We start from the raw sequence: 20,317 nt of genomic DNA, 5'->3' as shown, positions 1-20,317 counted from the left end.
GCTCTTTAGAAAGTACTCCTACCAAAAAAACGCTAATTGCTCCTGCACATTCATCAAATATAGTCAGCTACATCCAGTAGACGATAGAGATCTAAAAGTCCGAGAGACAAGTCTTCCTCCGAGGAGGATCCTTATTGAATACTTCCGTTGCTAACGAGTTCTCCTACTAAATGTTGATGAGTTTTCTCGTTGCAGAAGCTTCCCTATCCTTGCCCGAAGGAAGGGAAGGAGCCTGGAAGCTTAAAGAGACTCTGAGCTGAAATTGGTAGGACTTCCTGATTTCTAGCTCTTGAATGTATCTCTCTGACCCTTTTGGGAAGTAGTTTGGAGGCCTCATCGCGTTCCAAAGGGACTCTGTCAGTAAACGTTTTAAACCTTGTCTTCTTCTGTAGATGACAATGTCAATACATTACCCGGACAACGAAACCTCTATCTGAAAGCGTTGATCCAGGAAATTAAAAGGCTTTAGTTCTTTTGCCAAACATACTATGCTGGCCAGAACCCATTGCCGAGTCTTCATAGAATTTTGATTCCAGATTCTAAAGCCCAAAATTCCCTTGTCCTTTTGATCATTTAGGACCAAGAGAAACATTTGATTAGGAGCAGTTCCATCTTGTCGGAACACGGAATCTGAGGCCCCAAATTCGGATCCCATTCTAAGTCATACAAGCCAATCCTCTTACTCTTATCCGTATAGAGGTATTGTATAAGATCCCGAAGATCTTAATTCTCTACTATCTCTAATATTCTTTGTCGAGACAGAGTATATCTTTTTACTGTGTTCATTGATAGCAGTAAATACCAGGGTGATTTTCCCTCTGAAAGGGAAGAAAACCATTATGTGGTTCACAGAGGTATCGGAAGAGGACAGTTTCCCCTTTCCATCTAGCACGATCTGCAGCAACTCTATGTTTCTTTAACATATTTAAAGGAATTAATCAAACTTCCCTTGAAAAATCCTCTCATTCATATTTACTTATGGTCAGTCTGCACGCAGACAGACTCAGAGTGGATAGGTTTTTCAGGTCCAATATTTATAATAGATTCCGATAAAAATCTCTATTCTCTTAGAAAAACCTTCCGCACATGCTGAAAGAAGAACGTGACCTCTGTGGAATCCAACCTTTTTATTGCCAAAATGATGCATTCATCTTCTTCCTTTGACGCCCATTTATTTTAATATCTGTTAAGAATATATATAACTAGGGGAAAAAAGACTAAAGTTTATTCCCCTATTTAAATTAAAGATGGCGTATCTTGCTACCTCTCTTGTTTCGAGGAAAACGGAAGCAATCTATAAGAAGCTCGTTCATCTTCTGCCTTGCGAAGAGATCTGTGAATACTTTCCGCAGGGTTTGACAACTCTTTCCAATAAATGTTAAACATACGTTTACAGTTATTATCGTCGATCAAAAAGGTTCTCACGGACGTGCAAAATCCCGCATCGAACCTGGTAAGGATCGTTACGTTCCTTGTCTGTTTCCAAATAGGTTAAATCGTGCTCTGCCGAATTTAAAATCATTTATAATACCGTCACATTGTGGTAAACAGCATTCATCTAGGAAACTCTTGTAAGGATAGTAGGAACTCTGTAATTAACTACGGAGTGTGGGCATAAGGCTTAACCGTACCGTTATGTTAAGGTGAATTTTCTAACTACATCTTTCTCGCCGAGGCAGAGAGAGATCCTTAGCAAAACGAATACGATGTTATTCATGTTTGCCTACAAAAATCCCACCCCTCAATTCGTGGTTAAGTCCCTTATTGTAGGGGGAATATATAGTGAAGCATTCGATCCCCTTAGGAGAGAGAGATGTTACCAACCGTTCACAGACCGAGAACCGGATGGTACTGGATTGGCTCACAATTACAGCCGTCTCGTTCACTGCCTGGCTGCATTCATTCTGAGTTGCCAGTTACTCCCTTCAATGAATGGATATAATAAAATTATTCTCGAGTCTAAGAAAGCTCTCAATAATGCAAATTTAAGCCAAACAACCTTCCTTTGTTAAATACCGAAGCTGAGTAGGTATTGTCGTAACAAACCTTTTAAGCGAAGTCCTTACTAGGACAATCCTGTAAGGATATAGATAAATCCGTAGCGAACCAGAAAGGCAACTGATTGGTATGCGTATATGACTTGTCATTCAGTAGTCGTATACAGCAAGCCTTCTACGACATTCTTTCCTTTCCGACATGCAGAGAAAGAATGGAAATCTTACTCTCTTCGTTCTTTTCGTCAATAATCCCGAATGAGTATTAGTCGAAAGAGATCGCAAATGACAACCGAGGATCGAAGAGAATCTCTCCAGCTTTTATTATCTTGGAGATAAGACCGTATTTTACGCCTTTCTTATCTGGAAGAGCCTCTAATCAATGAATGAGAGCTCGTACGAATCTTGTTGCACTTCCAAACGATTGCCCTCTTTCTGTAAATGGTTGGTTGCATTATTTTTTAGAAGGAGGATGATAATATCCTCTTACTAATACTGAACTAATTCTCACAATTCTGCTCTATCTTCCATTCCTCAAGTTGGGAGAAGATTGAGCAACCGGAGGAGAGCGCTTCCTTTCGAAAGGTGAAGGGCTTTTAGCAGTACCGACTCTAACCTGACAAGGGCTACGGCAGCCTGTGCTACATCTTGAGTCCCTGCCCTGGAAAAAGCCATACTTGCTCTTGCCTTTATTGCATTAAGACGATCCTGACAAGGGCGACGGCCGCCTGTGCGACAACTCCCGTCCCTATCAGGAGAAGCCTCGAATGTCTTTCACCTTTCGCCTGGAGGACTCTTGGCGGTTGTCAGGCTCTTCTTGTAGGATAAAGTGCCTGGCGCTAAGCAGGAGTATCTTGCCTAGAATACTCCTGGCGCCTGGGAGGAGTATCGCAATCGGAAGATCTCCTCGTCCTCGGAATACTCCTGGCGCCTGGCAGGAGTATCGCGCTCCGAATACTCCTGGCGCCTGGGAGGAGTATCGTGCTCGGAATACTCCTGGCGCCTGGCAGAAGTATCGCTTTCCTAGGAGGAGTATCGTGATCGGAATACTCCTGGCGCCTGGTAGGAGTATCACGTTCCGAATACTCCTGGCGCCTGGGAGGAGTATCGTGCTCGTCGGAATACTCCTGGTGCCTGGCAGGAGTATCGTGATCGGAACACTCCTGGCACCTGGCAGGAGTATCGCGTTCCGATCACGATACTCCTGGCGCCTAGGAGGAGTATCGTGATCAAATACTCCTGATCCTAGCAGACGTATCGCGCTTGGAAAGTTTTCTTGTTGGAAAGTTCCAAGCCTCTGAAAGGCGATCCTCGCCTGGAAAGTTTCTGTACGTCTGGAAGGTTATTTGAATCTGGAATCTTCCGCCTTCTGGAAGGTTCCGCTTGTGCGGAAGGTTCTGTGTGAGGAAGGTTCCGATCTGTACATTTGTTCTTGCTTAGAATTCGACAATACTTCCATTTTCGACATAGCCCTCCCTTTCTTCTGAATGAGAAGGACTTCCATTTCCGATGAAGATCCTGGTTCATAGTGCTTCAGGCGCTTTGCGCCTATATTCAGGCCCTTCAGGTGCTTTGCGCCTCGTTTCAGGTGCTTTGCGCCTCGTTTCAGGCGATTTGCGCCTTGTTTCAGACGCTTTAGGCGCATTGAGCCTCGTTACCGGAGCTTCATGCCCAAGGAGCTAGAAGCTTAAAAGTTATATATATATGTGCAATCACTAAAAGAGATCCACAAATATTCTTTAATATCTAATTCGTTCTTCTCAGAATAGATATATTTTCATATACATGTACGATGAGGAATTTATTGAAATAACTATTTCAAACCCCCATGGGATAGAGGCCCCCCCCCCCCGTCCAACTGTACGGGGGCGAACCCGGATAGGGCAATGCCTCTACCGCAACTGTTAACGAATGATGTCTACCTTTCTCCGTCTCTTCTGAGGTTCCCCGATAGCAGACGAGATTATCTTGCATCTTCATTAATCTACGCCGTTGAAGTTTCTTCTCCTTATTCGTCAAGACGATAATAATAAGGGGAACACATTGAATTAGGATGCCTTTCCAATGGCTATCCCTGGCAGTCTGGGACGTCCTACAGAACCTGCCGAGGGGACGCCTGATCGGTGGAGATTCTCTGTAACCTCCGTAAGGCTTTCGACATTCCTTCTCCTCTGGGCCTGTGAGCTTGGAAGAGGTCTAGGCCTGGGAGCGAGACAAGAGCCGATCAGACGCACCCTCTATTGCAATGGGGAACACTATAACTACTTCTTACCTTATAATAGCTCGTATCTTGAGCTACATTCCTTTATCTTCAAATTGCAAATGAATTTGTAGTTTCTGTGAAGTAAGAAGGTGATGAGGAAACTACACTACTAGTACTGTTAATATTCTAACTGCTCGTCAGAACGAGAGCTATTAAAGCTTCTAAAAAAAACATATCTTAGTTCTATGTTTTTCTGACTTCCTCAAATAGGAAGTTACCTTATTTTCCTCAATCAAATTCTAACATTTATTACACTTTATCAATGAATAAATATTTATATTTCCCTTTCTTGCAAACTATGTAATTGTCTACCGAAAACTTCGGTAGTTACACATCCTCTATTCTTCGAAAACTTCGAAGTTAATTAATTAAAAGTTATTAAAAAGTTATTAAAAGCGTATGCCGAACCACCGATCCAGTACTTCCCTGTAAAAGTTGCCCAGAAGAACCGATGGCGATGAAACACGAAAATCAAATCAGGAGGGAAAGTAAACATATGTTTACATTCCCAGCGACAGAGAGAATCTGATTAGAAAACGGGAATGGTTCCTAGTCCTGCCACCCAGCGGCAGGCCGGTAGATCACCTGACCTACCTGTAGCGTGTGCCGCGAAATTCGAATTTCTGTCGGGGACGACGGAGTCGATAGCTATGTATATATCTGACAGGTAAGTTGAATGTATGAAACAGTATTATCCAAACAGAAGAGGAGTGTTGTCTCAAATATTTACTTATGATTTACCTAATATTAATACATGGAGGTTCATAGAATATTTCAATAGGTTCACAATTCTTAATCTCCTGTACTTAAACCTCCAAACTGTTTCTCATTAAGTAACACTTTTGTAATATGAACTTTCAAATGTGATTAAGAATGAAACCAAAGCTCTAATAAATGCTTGAGTGACAAAATACTTACTAGTATGGTAAATTTTCCAGATGTAAGCTCAGCACGGAGAGGATCAGAAGTTGGATTCAAGTGAATTAAACCTTCCCTGTGTCTAGTTGCTTCGTGTTGCTCATATAGATTTACAGCTCTGATAAGTGGGAAAAAGAAAAATTAACATACTTGTCAATTTATACACTGCTACAGAATTGACAATGAAAAAGTTTGTTGAAAGCAACAAGGCACAAAAGAAAGACATCCCAGTTGGAAAATATTGTTACAAAAAATGTAACTTCTCAATAAATACTTCATACAAATGAAACTAAGTGGATAATAAAGTAAAAAAGAAAAATGAAATGATTTTCTTCCTTTCAGTGTCAAAAGACTTGCATTGAACCATCTGATTTTTCAGTGTTTTTACCCAGTGGCGGATCTTTCAATTGGGGGTACTTAAGCACACATATGATAACATATATATCAACATTCTCACACACATACACACAGTGGTAGTTGTTGAAATAATCATTAACTAAAAAAATTTGCTACAAATAAGGATTTATTGAAAGAAAACTGTTCTATTATTCATATCCATGGGGGAAATGACCAGGTCCCCCCTTAAATCTGCCATTGATGTTATCAGAATATTTGAAAGGTAGGTAACTGATAAAATACGTAGGTAATTGTAAAAAAAAATAAAATTTAAAAAAATCCACGACATCCAGATACAGGCCATCATTCAAGATCTCTAAGGAACCTGCAATATAAAGCTGCTTTCTCTCATTTACAAACTTGCCCCACTATGTGCTACATAGTGAGGAGATATAAAAAAGAGCAGACACTGGTACTCCAACACCCTCTGATATGGTGATATTATGACCAAGACTTAATCAAAGAGTGTATTCTCTAACATTTTAAGTTCTTCTCAAATACATTTGTAACTTTATTTTGCCATTTTTGTTTACAATAAGCCTAGACTGGTCATTGTATATTAGTAATGTAAAAGGAACAGAGGGCTAATCATTACATCAAATATTGTTATATACATATATGTGGCTTCTGCATTAGCCTGTTTGTAACCTTAAATCAGGGCTGGAACAAGAGAAAACAAGAACAATTTGTAACAGGGCAAGCTAACAGAGCCATCCCTGCATTTTATGAGCAGATGGATGCAAAGGACTTAATTGTCCAGTGGATGTTAAGGTGCTAAGGAACACTTAAGTAAAAAGTGACATTTCTGCCATTTGTTTGTTCACAAATTCTAGAGATTTTAATTTAGTTGTCAGTTCAGTATAAAAACTAGTATAACCTGCTAATTTAGCTACACAAGACTCATTTTAATGAATTCCTGCAAGGTCAACCCAACCCTAGGTGACCATATTCTTAATGGTTTAGGGTTTAAGAATAAAAAAACCCGTAAAGTATTTGATGGTTGTAATTTTAGTAAGGCAAGAGATAAAGATTGTGTGTGCAAACAAATATTTAGCATTATACCTTAGGTCATTCCTGTACAAATTATGATGTCCAATATTTGTCTATGAGTTTGTAATTGAGTCATTACAGGAGAAACCTCCATTTTGCTATGGGTTGTTTTCTGTATATATTTTCTTCAAACCAAAGGTTAGGCAGGCATGTAATAAGTTAAGGAATTGGTTTGGGCGAAGCTCCCAGGAAGCTTTGTTCACCTTTCTGCAGTCGCTGACTATGGAAGTGGGGACCTATGAATACACAATCTGTCATTACTATCTTTGGATGATGACTTTTGTGGTTATTGGAGAATCCCAAGAAGTTAGACTGCTTGGTTGTGGTGATACTAAACATTCTAATTATCTTGGACTACACTCTTGCACAGGGAGTTAGTCTAGTTATATGAGCAGTTTAGTTGTACTAGAAGGTTTAGCTGTATATGCATTTTAAACACTGTTGAGAGGCTTAGGTGGCCTAAAAGTTTATCATAACTTTTGTATATTTATTTAAATAATTTCATGTGTCCATTTTTGCCAATTTCTTTATCTAGTAAATCAAGTTTAAGTATGATAAATACTGTTGAAGGCCTAAAACATCTTTTCAGTTCCCTGCCTCACCAATAGTTGATAATTAATTGTCGTATTTCAGATTGATGCTTTGTGACCAAAGGCTTCAGACATTAAATATCAAAGGTTAAAGATCTTGTCCATTTCAGAAGGAATGGCACTGGTGGAGATGATGTTTCATGACACTTAAAAAGTGCTCATCTGTTCTCTAAAAAACATTTTCATCTGTGGTGTCCAAACCTGGAAGAAAATAAGGAAGCTCTGTTGTATCACTGTCACAGTTGGGGGTAGTTGTTAACTAGAACTTGAGCTACACCATGGATCTCATTAAGGAATTATGCAAGAAACACCTGTGGGTGATCACTTTCCTGACTTTAGTGATGGTGGGACTGTATTTACACATCAGGGCATTTCTTGAATACATCAAAATGGAGACTCAAGTAAGCAGCTTTCAAGTAAAACATAACAGTGATAAGGATATCAAGGACCTCGTGTAAACCCCAGAGCCTTCTATTTCCCTCTCAGAAATCACTGATGATGAAAAATTACCTTGTCCTCTGTGTACTTTGGGTTGCAAAAAAATAAAATAAAAGTAATACAATGTATGTATGTATATGTGTTCATACCCTACATGAATATCCTGAAAGGAATATAGAATAATGTTTTATACATGAAACCACCAAAGCAAAACTTGCCAAATGAGACTATGTACATCAAGCCTACCAAGCCCAAGGGCCTTATTCATTTTCCAACACTTTAAAATCCAAAATATTCAACTGCTTAACAAGATTGTAAAAATGTAAAACTTTTCATTAAAAATGACAAGACATTTCCACACGAGAACTGCCTAAAACAACAAACTTCTGTTCAACTGTCATCCATATTTTCATTTTAAAATCACACAAAAATTACAATCACACCAGACGTTACCATTGTTAGTAAAGCTAATATCTCTCAACTCCACAACTGTATTTCAAACAGAATTTGTCTTTAACAGGAATGAGGAACATGTTATACACTAAGAGCAAAAAACTTTGAAATATAGTAAATGATAGAACAGACTGACAAGAGAGACAGACAGAATGGATGAGTTCAATCACGACATAAAAGAAATCTACCACTGGACAACTTGATGATAATGCACCCAAGAAAAATACGTTTTCTTATAACCCATGGTAACTACACTACCTTATCAGTGATAAGAATTCATTCATTCTGATAAGCAATTGACTGAGCATTCCCAACTCGAGTGACACCTAAAGAGAGGAGAGGTAACTACTACTCGTATACCTTCTTTTTTTTTTTCCCTTCTTCCTACTCAAGAGAAACAATACGATTTGACTTCTCTCGGCTAAGTACACTATAAGAATTATTATTTTCTTGAAAGAACACATTCAAATAATTATTTTGTACAAAAAGTACAACAATTATACCGTCAAAAGGGTGACAAGTGTAAAATAGCTGTTGCCGGTTACTATTCAAACATGTCATAATTGAAACATTTATCTGCACTTTATTCCAAACATTTCCCATAAAATACATTTTCAAATGACATCCGAAGGCAAGACTTGGACAAAGTCTAAAATTAAATCACACTCACAAAACTACTACCAAAAATAATGATACAAGGAAGATGAATCATTTCCATTCCCGTCTTTTCATTCTTGCAGAAGCCAACTTTCTGAGCTAAAACTGCAGAAGGTACAGATAAACCAGTTTATCTGTAAACATTATTTGTCCAAACAGGTCTGATATTCATATTGGAGCATGTTTAGTGAATTTCAATTAATCTTCGCCATTGCTTAATATTGATTCCCAGAAGAGTAGTGTAATTCCTCTCATCTAAGCATGCTTAATCACATACTATTTTTCAAACCACATACAGCTTATACGTATACTTATCAGTCTCAAAATACCAAGTGTACAGGTTCATAACATAAATGTCACATATGAAAATTTTAGAAAAAATTAATTGAAATGAGACTGAGAAATGCTAGAAAGGCCAAAGATGGGAAAATCTTCATGTTAAACTTGGTGTAACTGATGGATAAAACAAAAAGCAAGATTAGACAGTGTTAAAATTTGCATTTAAACAACCAGACAAATCATAGTGTATTAAGATAATGAAAAAATCTAGACATAATAAAATAACCAAATAAGATGGACAATTTTTAAAAAATAATCTATTCATAAACACCCATGACCTGAAGCTGAAAGACACATAATATTGGAGGGCTTCAATCTCCCAGAGCCTTACCTGGTAACATCAAACTTCCTTGCCATAAGAAACTTGACAGCCGTGTTCCATGATAAAGGACCCACGTTCCGGGAGCGTCGCAATTTATTCACTTGTTCTACAAACTCTTTTGTCGCCTGTGGAGGAAACCAAACACAAGTCAGAGCAGTGACAAGCAGAAAAATAATCAACATTTAAAGGAAAAACCAAATGCAAAAATGAACACACAAATGGCTAAACAGCCTGGAAAAAAATGCAATCTATGCAGTACATTCACCTTAAAAAAAAAAAACCCCCTAAAAAAACCAATGAACAATCAAATAATATTATTTCAAGTTCCTACAGAAAAATCATTCAGTCATATCAAGTAGTTCTATTATAAAACCTGATGCACTTGCAATAAAAAAGGTGGAAATGTAACATTATTTAAAAATCATGAGCTGCTAACATGAAAAAATCTCGCTGAATTTTTTTGAATATAATCCGTCATGCACATCCAAGAGCAGGCCTGAGAAATTCAAGCTCACAATTATCTACTCTTTAGACAAACATCATCCACCTGCTGCACCTTACCTTTCCTGTCCATTCAAGCAAATAACATGCAATAAATGACATCATTCCTGATGCACATCAAAATCGATAAAAAGTCCATTCACGACCAACCTCTACTGATAATTACGTAAAATCGGTTGCATGGTATTGAATCTAATACAAAGGGAAACAAGCCAACATCAGGAAAAGCTTACATATTTTGTAAAAATAAAGGTACACATACAAAATTATACATATATTAACATATACAAAATATGAATACATATACTAATATAAAATATTATTAGAGTATTATATTATATTATAATCATGTAAATTTATCAATATATAATATATCTATATATATAGTATTATATATTAAATATAATATATAAAATACTAAAATATATATATATATATATATATATATATATATATATATATAGTATATATGTAATAATTACATTATTATATAATTTACAAGATCTGTAAATATAAAACCAATGACCTGGGGTCATGGCATTAGGAGGGTTCTACGTGACCAAAGCAGACCTAGATTACGCTATGCGCTGTCTGCAGTAGCCTGATCTAGCTCAAAGCTTTGTCAACATTTTTATGTTATGATAACTTTGCACAACAACTTCCATGGGAAAGCGGTTTGACCTGTTTAACCTACGCCGGAAACTTGTAACTTCCGATGCCGGCGGACTACGTAGTGTTTTTATATGAATTGCTGAGATAGCTAATGTTCCGCTATCGACGCGATGCTTTAGAATGGCAGTTCCACGCCAACGATCAAACAAACATATCGGTCGTCCGACCGAGCTGCATCTCCTAGTATGGAGTTACAGAATACAGTTGTTATCTTGTCAACTTGCCTGTTTGAATCATCTCCTCTAGTCAAGGAAGAACCTCTCTAATAAGATATCCAAGGGAGACGAGAGGAACCAAAAAATTACTTACGAATGACAGTCGTAAGGAAAGAACAAAAAAAGTCTATCGCCAAGCGATAAGACATTAGAAGTGGTGGCAGCGTATAAACGAAGAACATAATTAACAAGACCCATATCAGCCGACCGAAGGTCTACAAGAACTAACTTCCACCTTCAACATCAAAACTAAACAGAGGTAACGGGATCTTCAATCAACGCAACAGTTTATGAAGACGCAACTATGTCCTTCATCGAGAGGAATACAAGCATTTAACACTGACGTTGAGCAACTGTTTGTCACTTATCTTCGAGAATCTACACCGGACGAGGGCAGCATCGAACATCAACGGAAAGAAGAAAACAAACACAGGGAACATCACCCGATCTAGCAAGGACGGAGGCTGTGACGTCATCAATCTTGGACTTCCCCGCGCTCGTGCAGCGAGAGAAGCCGTGACGTCATCACGACTTCCGACGCGAGACGTGGACAGGAACTGAGACGTCATCCCATGTCAACAATCCTTCGCAATATAATCTGGAGCCAAGTACCATTTTTATCTATTCAGGTCTTTTCCTCAGTGAAGTGCTTGTTCATCAAGAGTCGATCGTCCAGTATTCTGGGGGTGAGTTGTTGCGCCATATTAATCTTCCTTCATTACGACCGAATCATTTCAACTACGAGGTTCTCGCCCGCAGATTAATTTTTTTTTCTTTTCTCGTTGTCATTAACCGTTTCTTGCAGGAATTCTCCGTATAATATTTGATCATATTATCTGTATTTTTGTATCTTTTGGGGGATTTTCCTATTATTATAACACATATTACAGTACATTGCTTATGCGTTTACGTAGTGGTCGAGTGTACTCTTATAGATATTTTGATAGGATTGCAAGGAATAGAAGTGATAAGAAAAAAGTGAAAGCCGAAATGGCAACTACTCCGGCTGGCAACCCCAACGTGTGACTCTCGTTAGCGCGAGGTCAGCGATTGTCCCCCTTTTCAAGGTCGGGTCAATGGGTTCCTGCCTCAAAATGTTGAGGCATGGATCTCATTCTGTAGACGCTCATTTAAATGCAAAAAGCATCACAGACCCAGCAGTACAATTACAGGAGGCCAAGAGCTTCGTTGACTTTGTCGAAAGGCGACGCAAGTGCGTATCTAAGGGGGGTTTCTTTCCAAGAAGCGCTTACATGGGACTAAGTTCAAAATTAGATTACGTGCCGTGTTGTATGGGGGGTGAAGAGGCTTTAGATGTAGTATTGGCATTGAGAAATATCCTTAACCAAGCCTCCATGACTCAGCTCAATGTTGTCGAGCGGGCGGCGCTAATTGCCGACCGGCTAAATGAATATCAGGATAGTTTAAGTAACTCCGGGTGGGTTGCGGGTGCTAAAATCAAAGTGAAAGATTTTTATCCGTTTGATCTACCTTACGTCTATCACTGCAATGTTGCCTGAAGCGTTAGTAAGTTTTGATAAAAAATTGCAGCCCGACAGTACGGAATTAGATGTGTATAAACAAATCAAAAAACACATGTCTAAATGTACCGACCTAGATCCTTCGCTCATTCAAGTTTTTGCAAAAAAATGAGAACAAGCCACAACAAGTAAATGTGGTACATAATAATAAATCAAGTTGCAGGGATGTTTGTTATAACTGTAAACGACCAGGTCACATGATTTCAGACTGTCGGACGCGTTTTTTGTTCAATACACAATAGTTTCAACTCATTCATATAACCGTTGTGCTACTCGAGAATCAACAGCAAATGCTACAACACGCACCAGTTGCCATGCAAATAAAAGAAGGGTCCACTCAGTACTATAAGAAGAAACAACCAAACGGAATTCTGCACAACAGCAGAAACAAACAAATCGTGCTTCAGGTACCTCTGTTCCTGGGCCGTCTAGCCAGAACTCGCAAGGGCAAGCGAATTTTCAGGGTGTGATAAACAAAACAAATACCACGTAGTTCACTCCAAGGGGGGAGAGGGCGTGTTGGGTCATCAATATCAACATCTTTTGTATCAAATAATCAGTTTAATCATTTATCAGATCATTGTGAGACAATTGATTTTCCTATGAAACACACGCCCGTAACCGTCAAAAAAATCTGTGCAGGTTCCCGTAGATTTGCAACAAATTCATGCAATTATTAGTCAAAAACGAGTTGCGACCAACCTTCATGCAGTAAATTTGGACCATAGTCAGTTCACTTTGTTTCTTTGATTCTTTGGTTAATGGTAGTCCACGTATATAATGGATTTAAGGAACTCATCATTTACTCTTTTCAAATGTTTCCCTATAGAAAAAGTCCGGAATAAGGCTCTCAGGCATTGGGGAATAATGAATTAAATGTTTGTGGGCGTAACTCATGTACAGTACAATGGTCGGTGGGAAGCGCACGTTGCTGATACCTTTGTCGTTGTACAAAACATTAATATGTATCCCGCAGTAATTATCGGATACCCGTCTATGGGCACTCAAAATATTATCTTAGCACCTGCAAAACACGGCGTGTATATCAAAGGGAAATTCTATAGGTCTTCTAATACCCTAAATTTCAGTCTTAGATAATAAAGAGACAGACAGAGTTGTCACTTACATTACGGAACCAATCACCTGTCTCATGAACCAAGAAATAATAACAGGCAACCCAACAGAACTCTCGCTCACCCGTAATATCAGCTTGCACGCCAAACTCTTCGAGCCTAACGTAAACTTCAAATATATTAGTGCGTGTAAAGAGAACCTTGCCAGGATCTGAAACATTAATCCTTTCCGAAACTCTGAAAACACACGGATTATCCGTCACACAAAGCCGTTTATACAGTCGGCTCACAACAACAATGTAACATCGAAGTCTGTAATCATTTGAATACCACTTTAGTAATCCACAAAAATCACATATCTTGGATGCCGAAGTTTATAAACATCGCATTCTTACCGTAGCTGAGATAAATCACGCTCAATCAGTCGCGGATGAAACCCTTTTGCAATCTATAAAGAACAAAATCAATCAGGACATTCAAGAAGAAGAAATTCAGCAGAAATTTTTGAATCTGTTAACTAAATATAACATGATGTTTTTTCCAACTACGGATGGAACCTTAGGAAAAACGGATGTCAGCGAGCATCCAAAATCAGGCTCAAGGACAAACAGAAAGTAATCTATGTACCTTCCGTACCGACTTCCTATGAAATTTCAGAATGAGATAACAGAGGAAGTAGGTAAAATGTTAAAGGAAGGAGTCATTAGGAAATCAAACAGCCCTTATAATTTTTCCGTTAATAGTAGTACGAAAAAAGATCGAACTTGGCGGATATGCTAGATTTCGTCGTTTTAAACGAAGAAACAATCCCTGACAGATTCCCAGTACCATGTACCGATGATATCCTATCTTTACTAGGCCAGAATAAATATTTCACAAGCCTAGACTTACTAAAAGGATTTCATCAGATTCCGATGGAACAAGAAGTATCCCATACACTGCCTTCAGCACAGCCAGGGGACATTATAATTTTTGCGTATGCCTTTTGGTTTACGTTGTGCTCCTATACTTTTACTCGTATGATAAACGTCGTGTTTGGAGACTTGTTGGGAGATATCCTACATGCCTACATGGATGACTTAGTAATCTTTCCAACACATTAGAAGAGCATTTACGTAAATTGGAGTTAGTGTTACAAAGATTAAGGCAGCATAATTTAAGGGTAAAGATAAGTAAGTGTGAATTTTTAAAACAGAACTAGTCTATCTAGGTTTCACGGTTTCTAGTGAAGGTCTTAAAGTCGTCCACGATAAGGTGTCGGCTATCCGTAACTTTCCGATACCTACTAACGTCAAGGGAATACAGCAATTTTTAGGATGCAGCGGTTACTATCGCCGCTTCATCCGTAACTACTCAATCATAGCCGCTCCCTAACCGATCTTATAAAAAAGGGCGTAGATTTCGTATGTCTGAAAGTCATCAACAGGCGTTCGATAAATTGAAAGATGAACTGTGTAGTTCCTCCTATCTTGAAATTTCCTGACTTCGGTAAGGAAATTTTTCATAGCAACAGACGCCTCAGACCTAGAGTAGTGGGGTATTGCTTCAACAATATGATAGACAGTTTTTCACCTATAGCTTTTTATTCACGTAAACTGAGACCTTCCGAAAGTAAATATGCAGTAATAGACAAGGAAGGGCTCCGCTATTGTTAATTCACTCGTGCACTTTAAATTCATAATATACGGTTATCCCGTCAAGGTTCTCACTGATCATAAGCCCCTAACCGACGTTCTTTAAAGGCTTTAGTCACAGCCCCAAGCGAACTCGTGGCACATGATCATTCAGGACCTTTGGCGCGAGGATCGGGTATTTACCTGGGAAAGCAAATATCATTGCTGACGCATTATCACGCAACCCCTCTTCATCTTGTACCGAGCCATTAGCTGAATTAATAGATATCTCAACCTCCATGCCGTTGTTAAAACTATATCTGAACAGGAAGATCTGGGCTGGAGTGCTGAACTATTACAGACGGAACAAAGAAAAGATCCGCAAATAGAAAAAATCATCATTGCGTTAAACGGAAATCCGAAGGAAAAGAATACCTAAAGTATAAGCAGCAGAATTATATCCTACAGGACAATATCCTGTGTAGATCCGTGACGAGGAAAACCCGCAACACCGCAGTTGAATAGCAACCAGGTGGTGGTGCCTATCTCACTCATACCCACTGTCTTTAAAGTGGTTGCATGAAAATCCACTGGCATGGACACCCGGGTTATACCTTGATGTCACAGAAAGCCAAATCCTTATTTTATTGGCATACGATGCTTACAGATATAAAAAAGCACATAGCAAATTGTCGCACTTGTCAAGAATACAAAGGGCACACGAAGACACCTGTCAGCCTAGGGGCTTACCCCGTGCCAAATCAACCCTTTGAAAGAGTACATTTAGATTTATTAACAGGATTTTACGAGTCAGACAGAGGAAATAAGCACCTCCTAGTAATTATAGACGCTTTGACTCGATATACAGAACTTATAGCGCTTAAAACAAAAAACCGCGGTCGAGTGCGCTAGGAAGTTTTACGAGTGCTACATTTGTAAACATGGAATTCCACACATCATTATCTCAGACTCGGGCGGGCTGGAGAGTTCAATAATCATTTCCTTAACTCCTTGTGCGAATTCCTTTGTATAAAGAAAATCAATACCATGATCTATCACCCAGAGTCTAATGGGCTAGTGGAAAGGGCAAATCGTAAGGTTTTAAACATTTTAAGGGTCACCTTAGGGGGGCAGATCCCAACTGGGACATTGCCATACCTGCGGTACTAAGCACACTTAATCACTCGTATCATGTGTCTATTAAAATGACACCGCACGAGGCACTGTACGGTATCCCGGCCCGAACGCCTTTCCACATCTTAAAGCCTACAACTAATTTATCAAATCCTCTAAAGAATGTTATGGATGCAAGCATAAGTCGATTATAATATAATTCGTAAGAATTTAGAAGAAGCACAGATCATAATGAAAAAAATCATGATAAAATAGCTAAGCCAACTAGAACATATGCCGTGCGATCAGGTATACATACAAGTATACGTACGTAGAGGTTTAAATTATAAACTGACACCTAAGTTTGAAGGCCCGTTTAACATTTTAGAAAATTTAACGGCCAATAGAGTTAGGGTTCAAAATGTATCCAAACCCACTGATGTGAGAATAGTCCCATTGGCACATATCAGAATCTAAAGAAGGGTAGATGGAGTGAGGGAAAAAATGGTTGTATTTATGAAACTTGTATAATAATTATATATATATATCTATTAATCATATTGTATGTAAACCTATTCTTTTACGCGAGTTATTACATCTGTTTTACTCATTGCAGGTTTTCAAAAATGAATCTGTTATTGTTAGGAGTGATATTGTGTATTCAGACATCTTTGTTGTATGGAAAGAGCGCTAGGACGCAAGACATAGAATTTAATCATGGCTCGATTATCGAGAGAATCGATGATGTATTCATCGTGTCAAGTAATATTGTTATTGAAGTAGATATGCATGCTATTTTCTTACCTGAAGATGACGTCCTTAACTTAAAGAATGACCTGATGAGGTTTGGTATTTTCCCTTAAGGAATGCAATGAACGTAATTTTCATGCTAACTCAGAGATTTCACTAGCTCAAACACTAAGCGTCGCGGAAATGTTGTCTTATGACACAAAATAAAACCGCCGAGGCAGAAGAACTCGCTCGTGACCTGCTGATGTGGTCTGTGCGGCACAATACTCTTGAACGCCGCAACCCGCTTATTCTAGCCTGGACTAAACATCTTAGGATCAGTTGCGAATCTAGGCTTAGGAATCTCAAATCGCCTCAAGATAAATAATCAAAATAAAAGAATTGAGTTTTTGGCCAACACACAACGGAAACTGGGCCTTATCAGAACTTCGCAGCCAGTTATCTTCGATCAATCAAATAATGAATATCGTTAATGAACATTCAAATAATATCGATCAGGTCATGGAAGTTCAACATTTGCTGGCTACTTTAGCTTACTATAGTTCGAAAATAGATCATATCCGTGTGAAAATATCACATTTTATTGAAAAGTCAAAAGATTACGTAGAAGCAATTACGTTAGCAACAAAAGGGTGTGTTATCTCCTCACCTCATGCCTATTAAAGATCTGACGTTAACTTTGGAAAACGGACGGGAGAAGCTAGGTTATATTCCTTTATTAGATGCCCATAAAGTAGAATTCTATTATAGCCTAATATCAGTCAGCGTTGAAAATTATAGAATTATGATCACAATTCCTTTTGATTCTTCCGATGCTTGGCAATCATACAAAATAGCACCGTTTCCTACTTTTATGACGAATAACTCAAATCCAGTAATATCCAATTTAACGGGGCATGTACTGATTTCTTCTGATAAGAAATCATTTACAGTCATTAAAGACTTAGATAAACTCACTCACTGTTCAGAAGCCATGAATAATAAAATTTGTACAGCTGACTCTTTTGAATTCTATCCTATATCAACGGATTCATGTGAGTTAGACATAGTGCTAAACGGCTCTCTCTCTCTCATACAAGCGAAGGTTGTCTGGGGAAACTTTATCCCTTTTACGGTAATAAATTCAATTACAGGATGAATAATGGTTCCTGGATCCGTTATGATAAGGCCGGATTCGACGTCGTGTGTCCGGACACATCCACCGCCCATGCCCCTATCTTCGTAGCAGCCGATGGTTGTACGGGGACATCTACAAAAACTATACCGTCAGAGAGGTCAACACGATAATACGTGAGAAGGCGTATTTCGCGAACTACACGTGGGCTACCACAATCATCCCATCACTACCTCTCCCATACAACGCGCGAGTAGCTCATCGTCTGACGCAACTGGCTGAGATGACCCACGCGTCATCGACTTATGCAGGTGGAGAAAATCTTCGCTACTACATTCTGCTAGCCGTGTTCAGCGTGACGGCCATATTGGTTATCGCCGTCAACATCTTTGCTTGGCGTAGGCTAAGGCGTAAACAGAAGGATCTCCAAGGGAACGTACTGGCCCGTCTAGATGACGTTTGCGTTTAGGGCCGCCTGAACTTGGCCACTTCAGTTCGTGCCTAGGGAATTGTCTGGAATTGTGTTGTGTGAGAAAAGCGGTCCGTATGCTGGCAAAAATGTAGGACAGAAAAGACTTCCACGCCTTTGCATTTGAACAGTTAAAAGTATCTCCAGGGCGCCTAATAAAGCATTATAGCCCAATATTATACATTAATATATTCCTAAAGGTATTTTTCGGGCACCTAATAAAATATCAGCCCTAATATATTGAATTTCTGCAGAATTACATTGTTATACCATTGTACAATTATATTTATCTATTACAAAGAGTGTCAAGTACTCTTTAACAATTATCCATGATCATGCTATAATCATTTATTTTAGTAACCATTATTCTTAACAGGTTACCGTTGAATCATATTAATCATGTATACATGTTTTGATTTTTTTACCTTTTTTATTATTTTTGGGTACATAATCATTATTATTACCAAACATGGATCTATATTTTCCATGCATTTATCTTTGTTTATGAATATGTCAACAAGGGTATGTAACAGAACCTTTTTATGCATTTAATCACTTAGTATGTTACGAGCACGCTCCTATGGACAATGTTTAAAGTAATTTTTTTTGTTATTCAAGGCTTGAATAGGTAGCAGTCCGAGCCTAATGTAATAATTACATTATTATATAATATACAAGATCTGTAAATATAAACCAATACCTGGGGTCATGGCATTAGGAGGGTTCTACGTGACCAAAGCAGACCTAGATTACGCTATGCGCTGTCTGCAGTAGCCTGATCTAGCTCAAAGCTTTGTCAACATTTTTATGTTATGATAACTTTGCACAACAACTTCCATGGGAAGCGGTTGACCTGTTAACCTACGCCGGAAACTTGTAACTTCCGAGCCGGCGGACTACGTATGTGTTTTTATATGAATTGCTGAGATAGCTAATGTTCCGCTATCGACGCGATGCTTTAGAATGGCAGTTCCACGCCAACGATCAAACATATCGGTCGTCCGACCGAGCTGCATCTCCTAGTATGGAGTTACAGAATAAAGTTGTTATCTTGTCAACTTGCCTGTTTGAATCATCTCCTCTAGTCAAGGAAGAACCTCTCTACTAAGATATCCAAGGGAGATGAGAGGAACCAAAAATTACTTACGAATGACAGTCGTAAGGAAAGAACAAAAAAAGTCTATCGCCAAGCGATAAGACATTAGATATATTATATATAATATATATATATATATCTATATATATATATATATATATATATTATATATATATACACACACACACACACATATATATATATATTGTAAGTCAGTGTACATGTGTGTAACTGATATATATATATATATATATATATATATATATATATATATATATATATATATATATATATATATATATATATATATACACACACACACACACACACACATGTATATATGATTTTTAAAGCAACACTTCCAAAATTCAAGTACTATTCATGTCTCAAGCCGTGTGTGTGTAACTACTAAGTCTATCAGACATAAATTTTCTTAGTTTTATATTTTATAGGTTTTATGATATGCAAGGTCACTATGAGAAGAGAGGGCGAACAGCCACTTTAAAACGTTCCCAATAGACAAGCAAAATGACAAAAACATGTTTCGAACAATAAGCGACCTACAAAAGCATGACAACTTCTCGTTTCTAAGAGAGACAAGGCGAAAATCAGTAAAGTGGGAGCACAGAGCTTCATCGCTTATCGAGAGAGAGAGAGAGACTCGTGTCGTCGAAGAGATGATATATTTTTCTTCAGTAAGTTACTACGATCGGTTCCGCCCCTCCAAAAGCAAGCGATAA

General features: G+C 38.4%; 1 protein-coding gene across 1 annotated transcript in view; it reads right to left on the bottom strand.

Annotated features, from left to right (window-relative positions):
- The window catches only part of LOC135206710 (tyrosine-protein phosphatase non-receptor type 9-like), a 224,650-nt gene that overhangs the window by 42,967 nt on the left and 161,366 nt on the right, over nucleotides 1-20,317 (bottom strand). Inside the window, exons 6-7 of the mRNA XM_064238160.1 lie at nucleotides 9,430-9,545; nucleotides 5,176-5,293 (exon numbers count right to left, since the gene is read on the bottom strand). Coding sequence (XP_064094230.1) covers nucleotides 5,176-5,293; nucleotides 9,430-9,545 — 234 coding nt within the window. The remainder of the gene's footprint in view (nucleotides 1-5,175; nucleotides 5,294-9,429; nucleotides 9,546-20,317) is intronic.

Source organism: Macrobrachium nipponense, chromosome 31 (assembly GCF_015104395.2).
Source record: "Macrobrachium nipponense isolate FS-2020 chromosome 31, ASM1510439v2, whole genome shotgun sequence".
NCBI classification, from domain to species: domain Eukaryota; kingdom Metazoa; phylum Arthropoda; class Malacostraca; order Decapoda; family Palaemonidae; genus Macrobrachium; species Macrobrachium nipponense.
The sequence above is the reverse complement of the archived record's forward strand: the minus strand, read 5'-3'. Positions and strand labels throughout refer to the sequence as shown.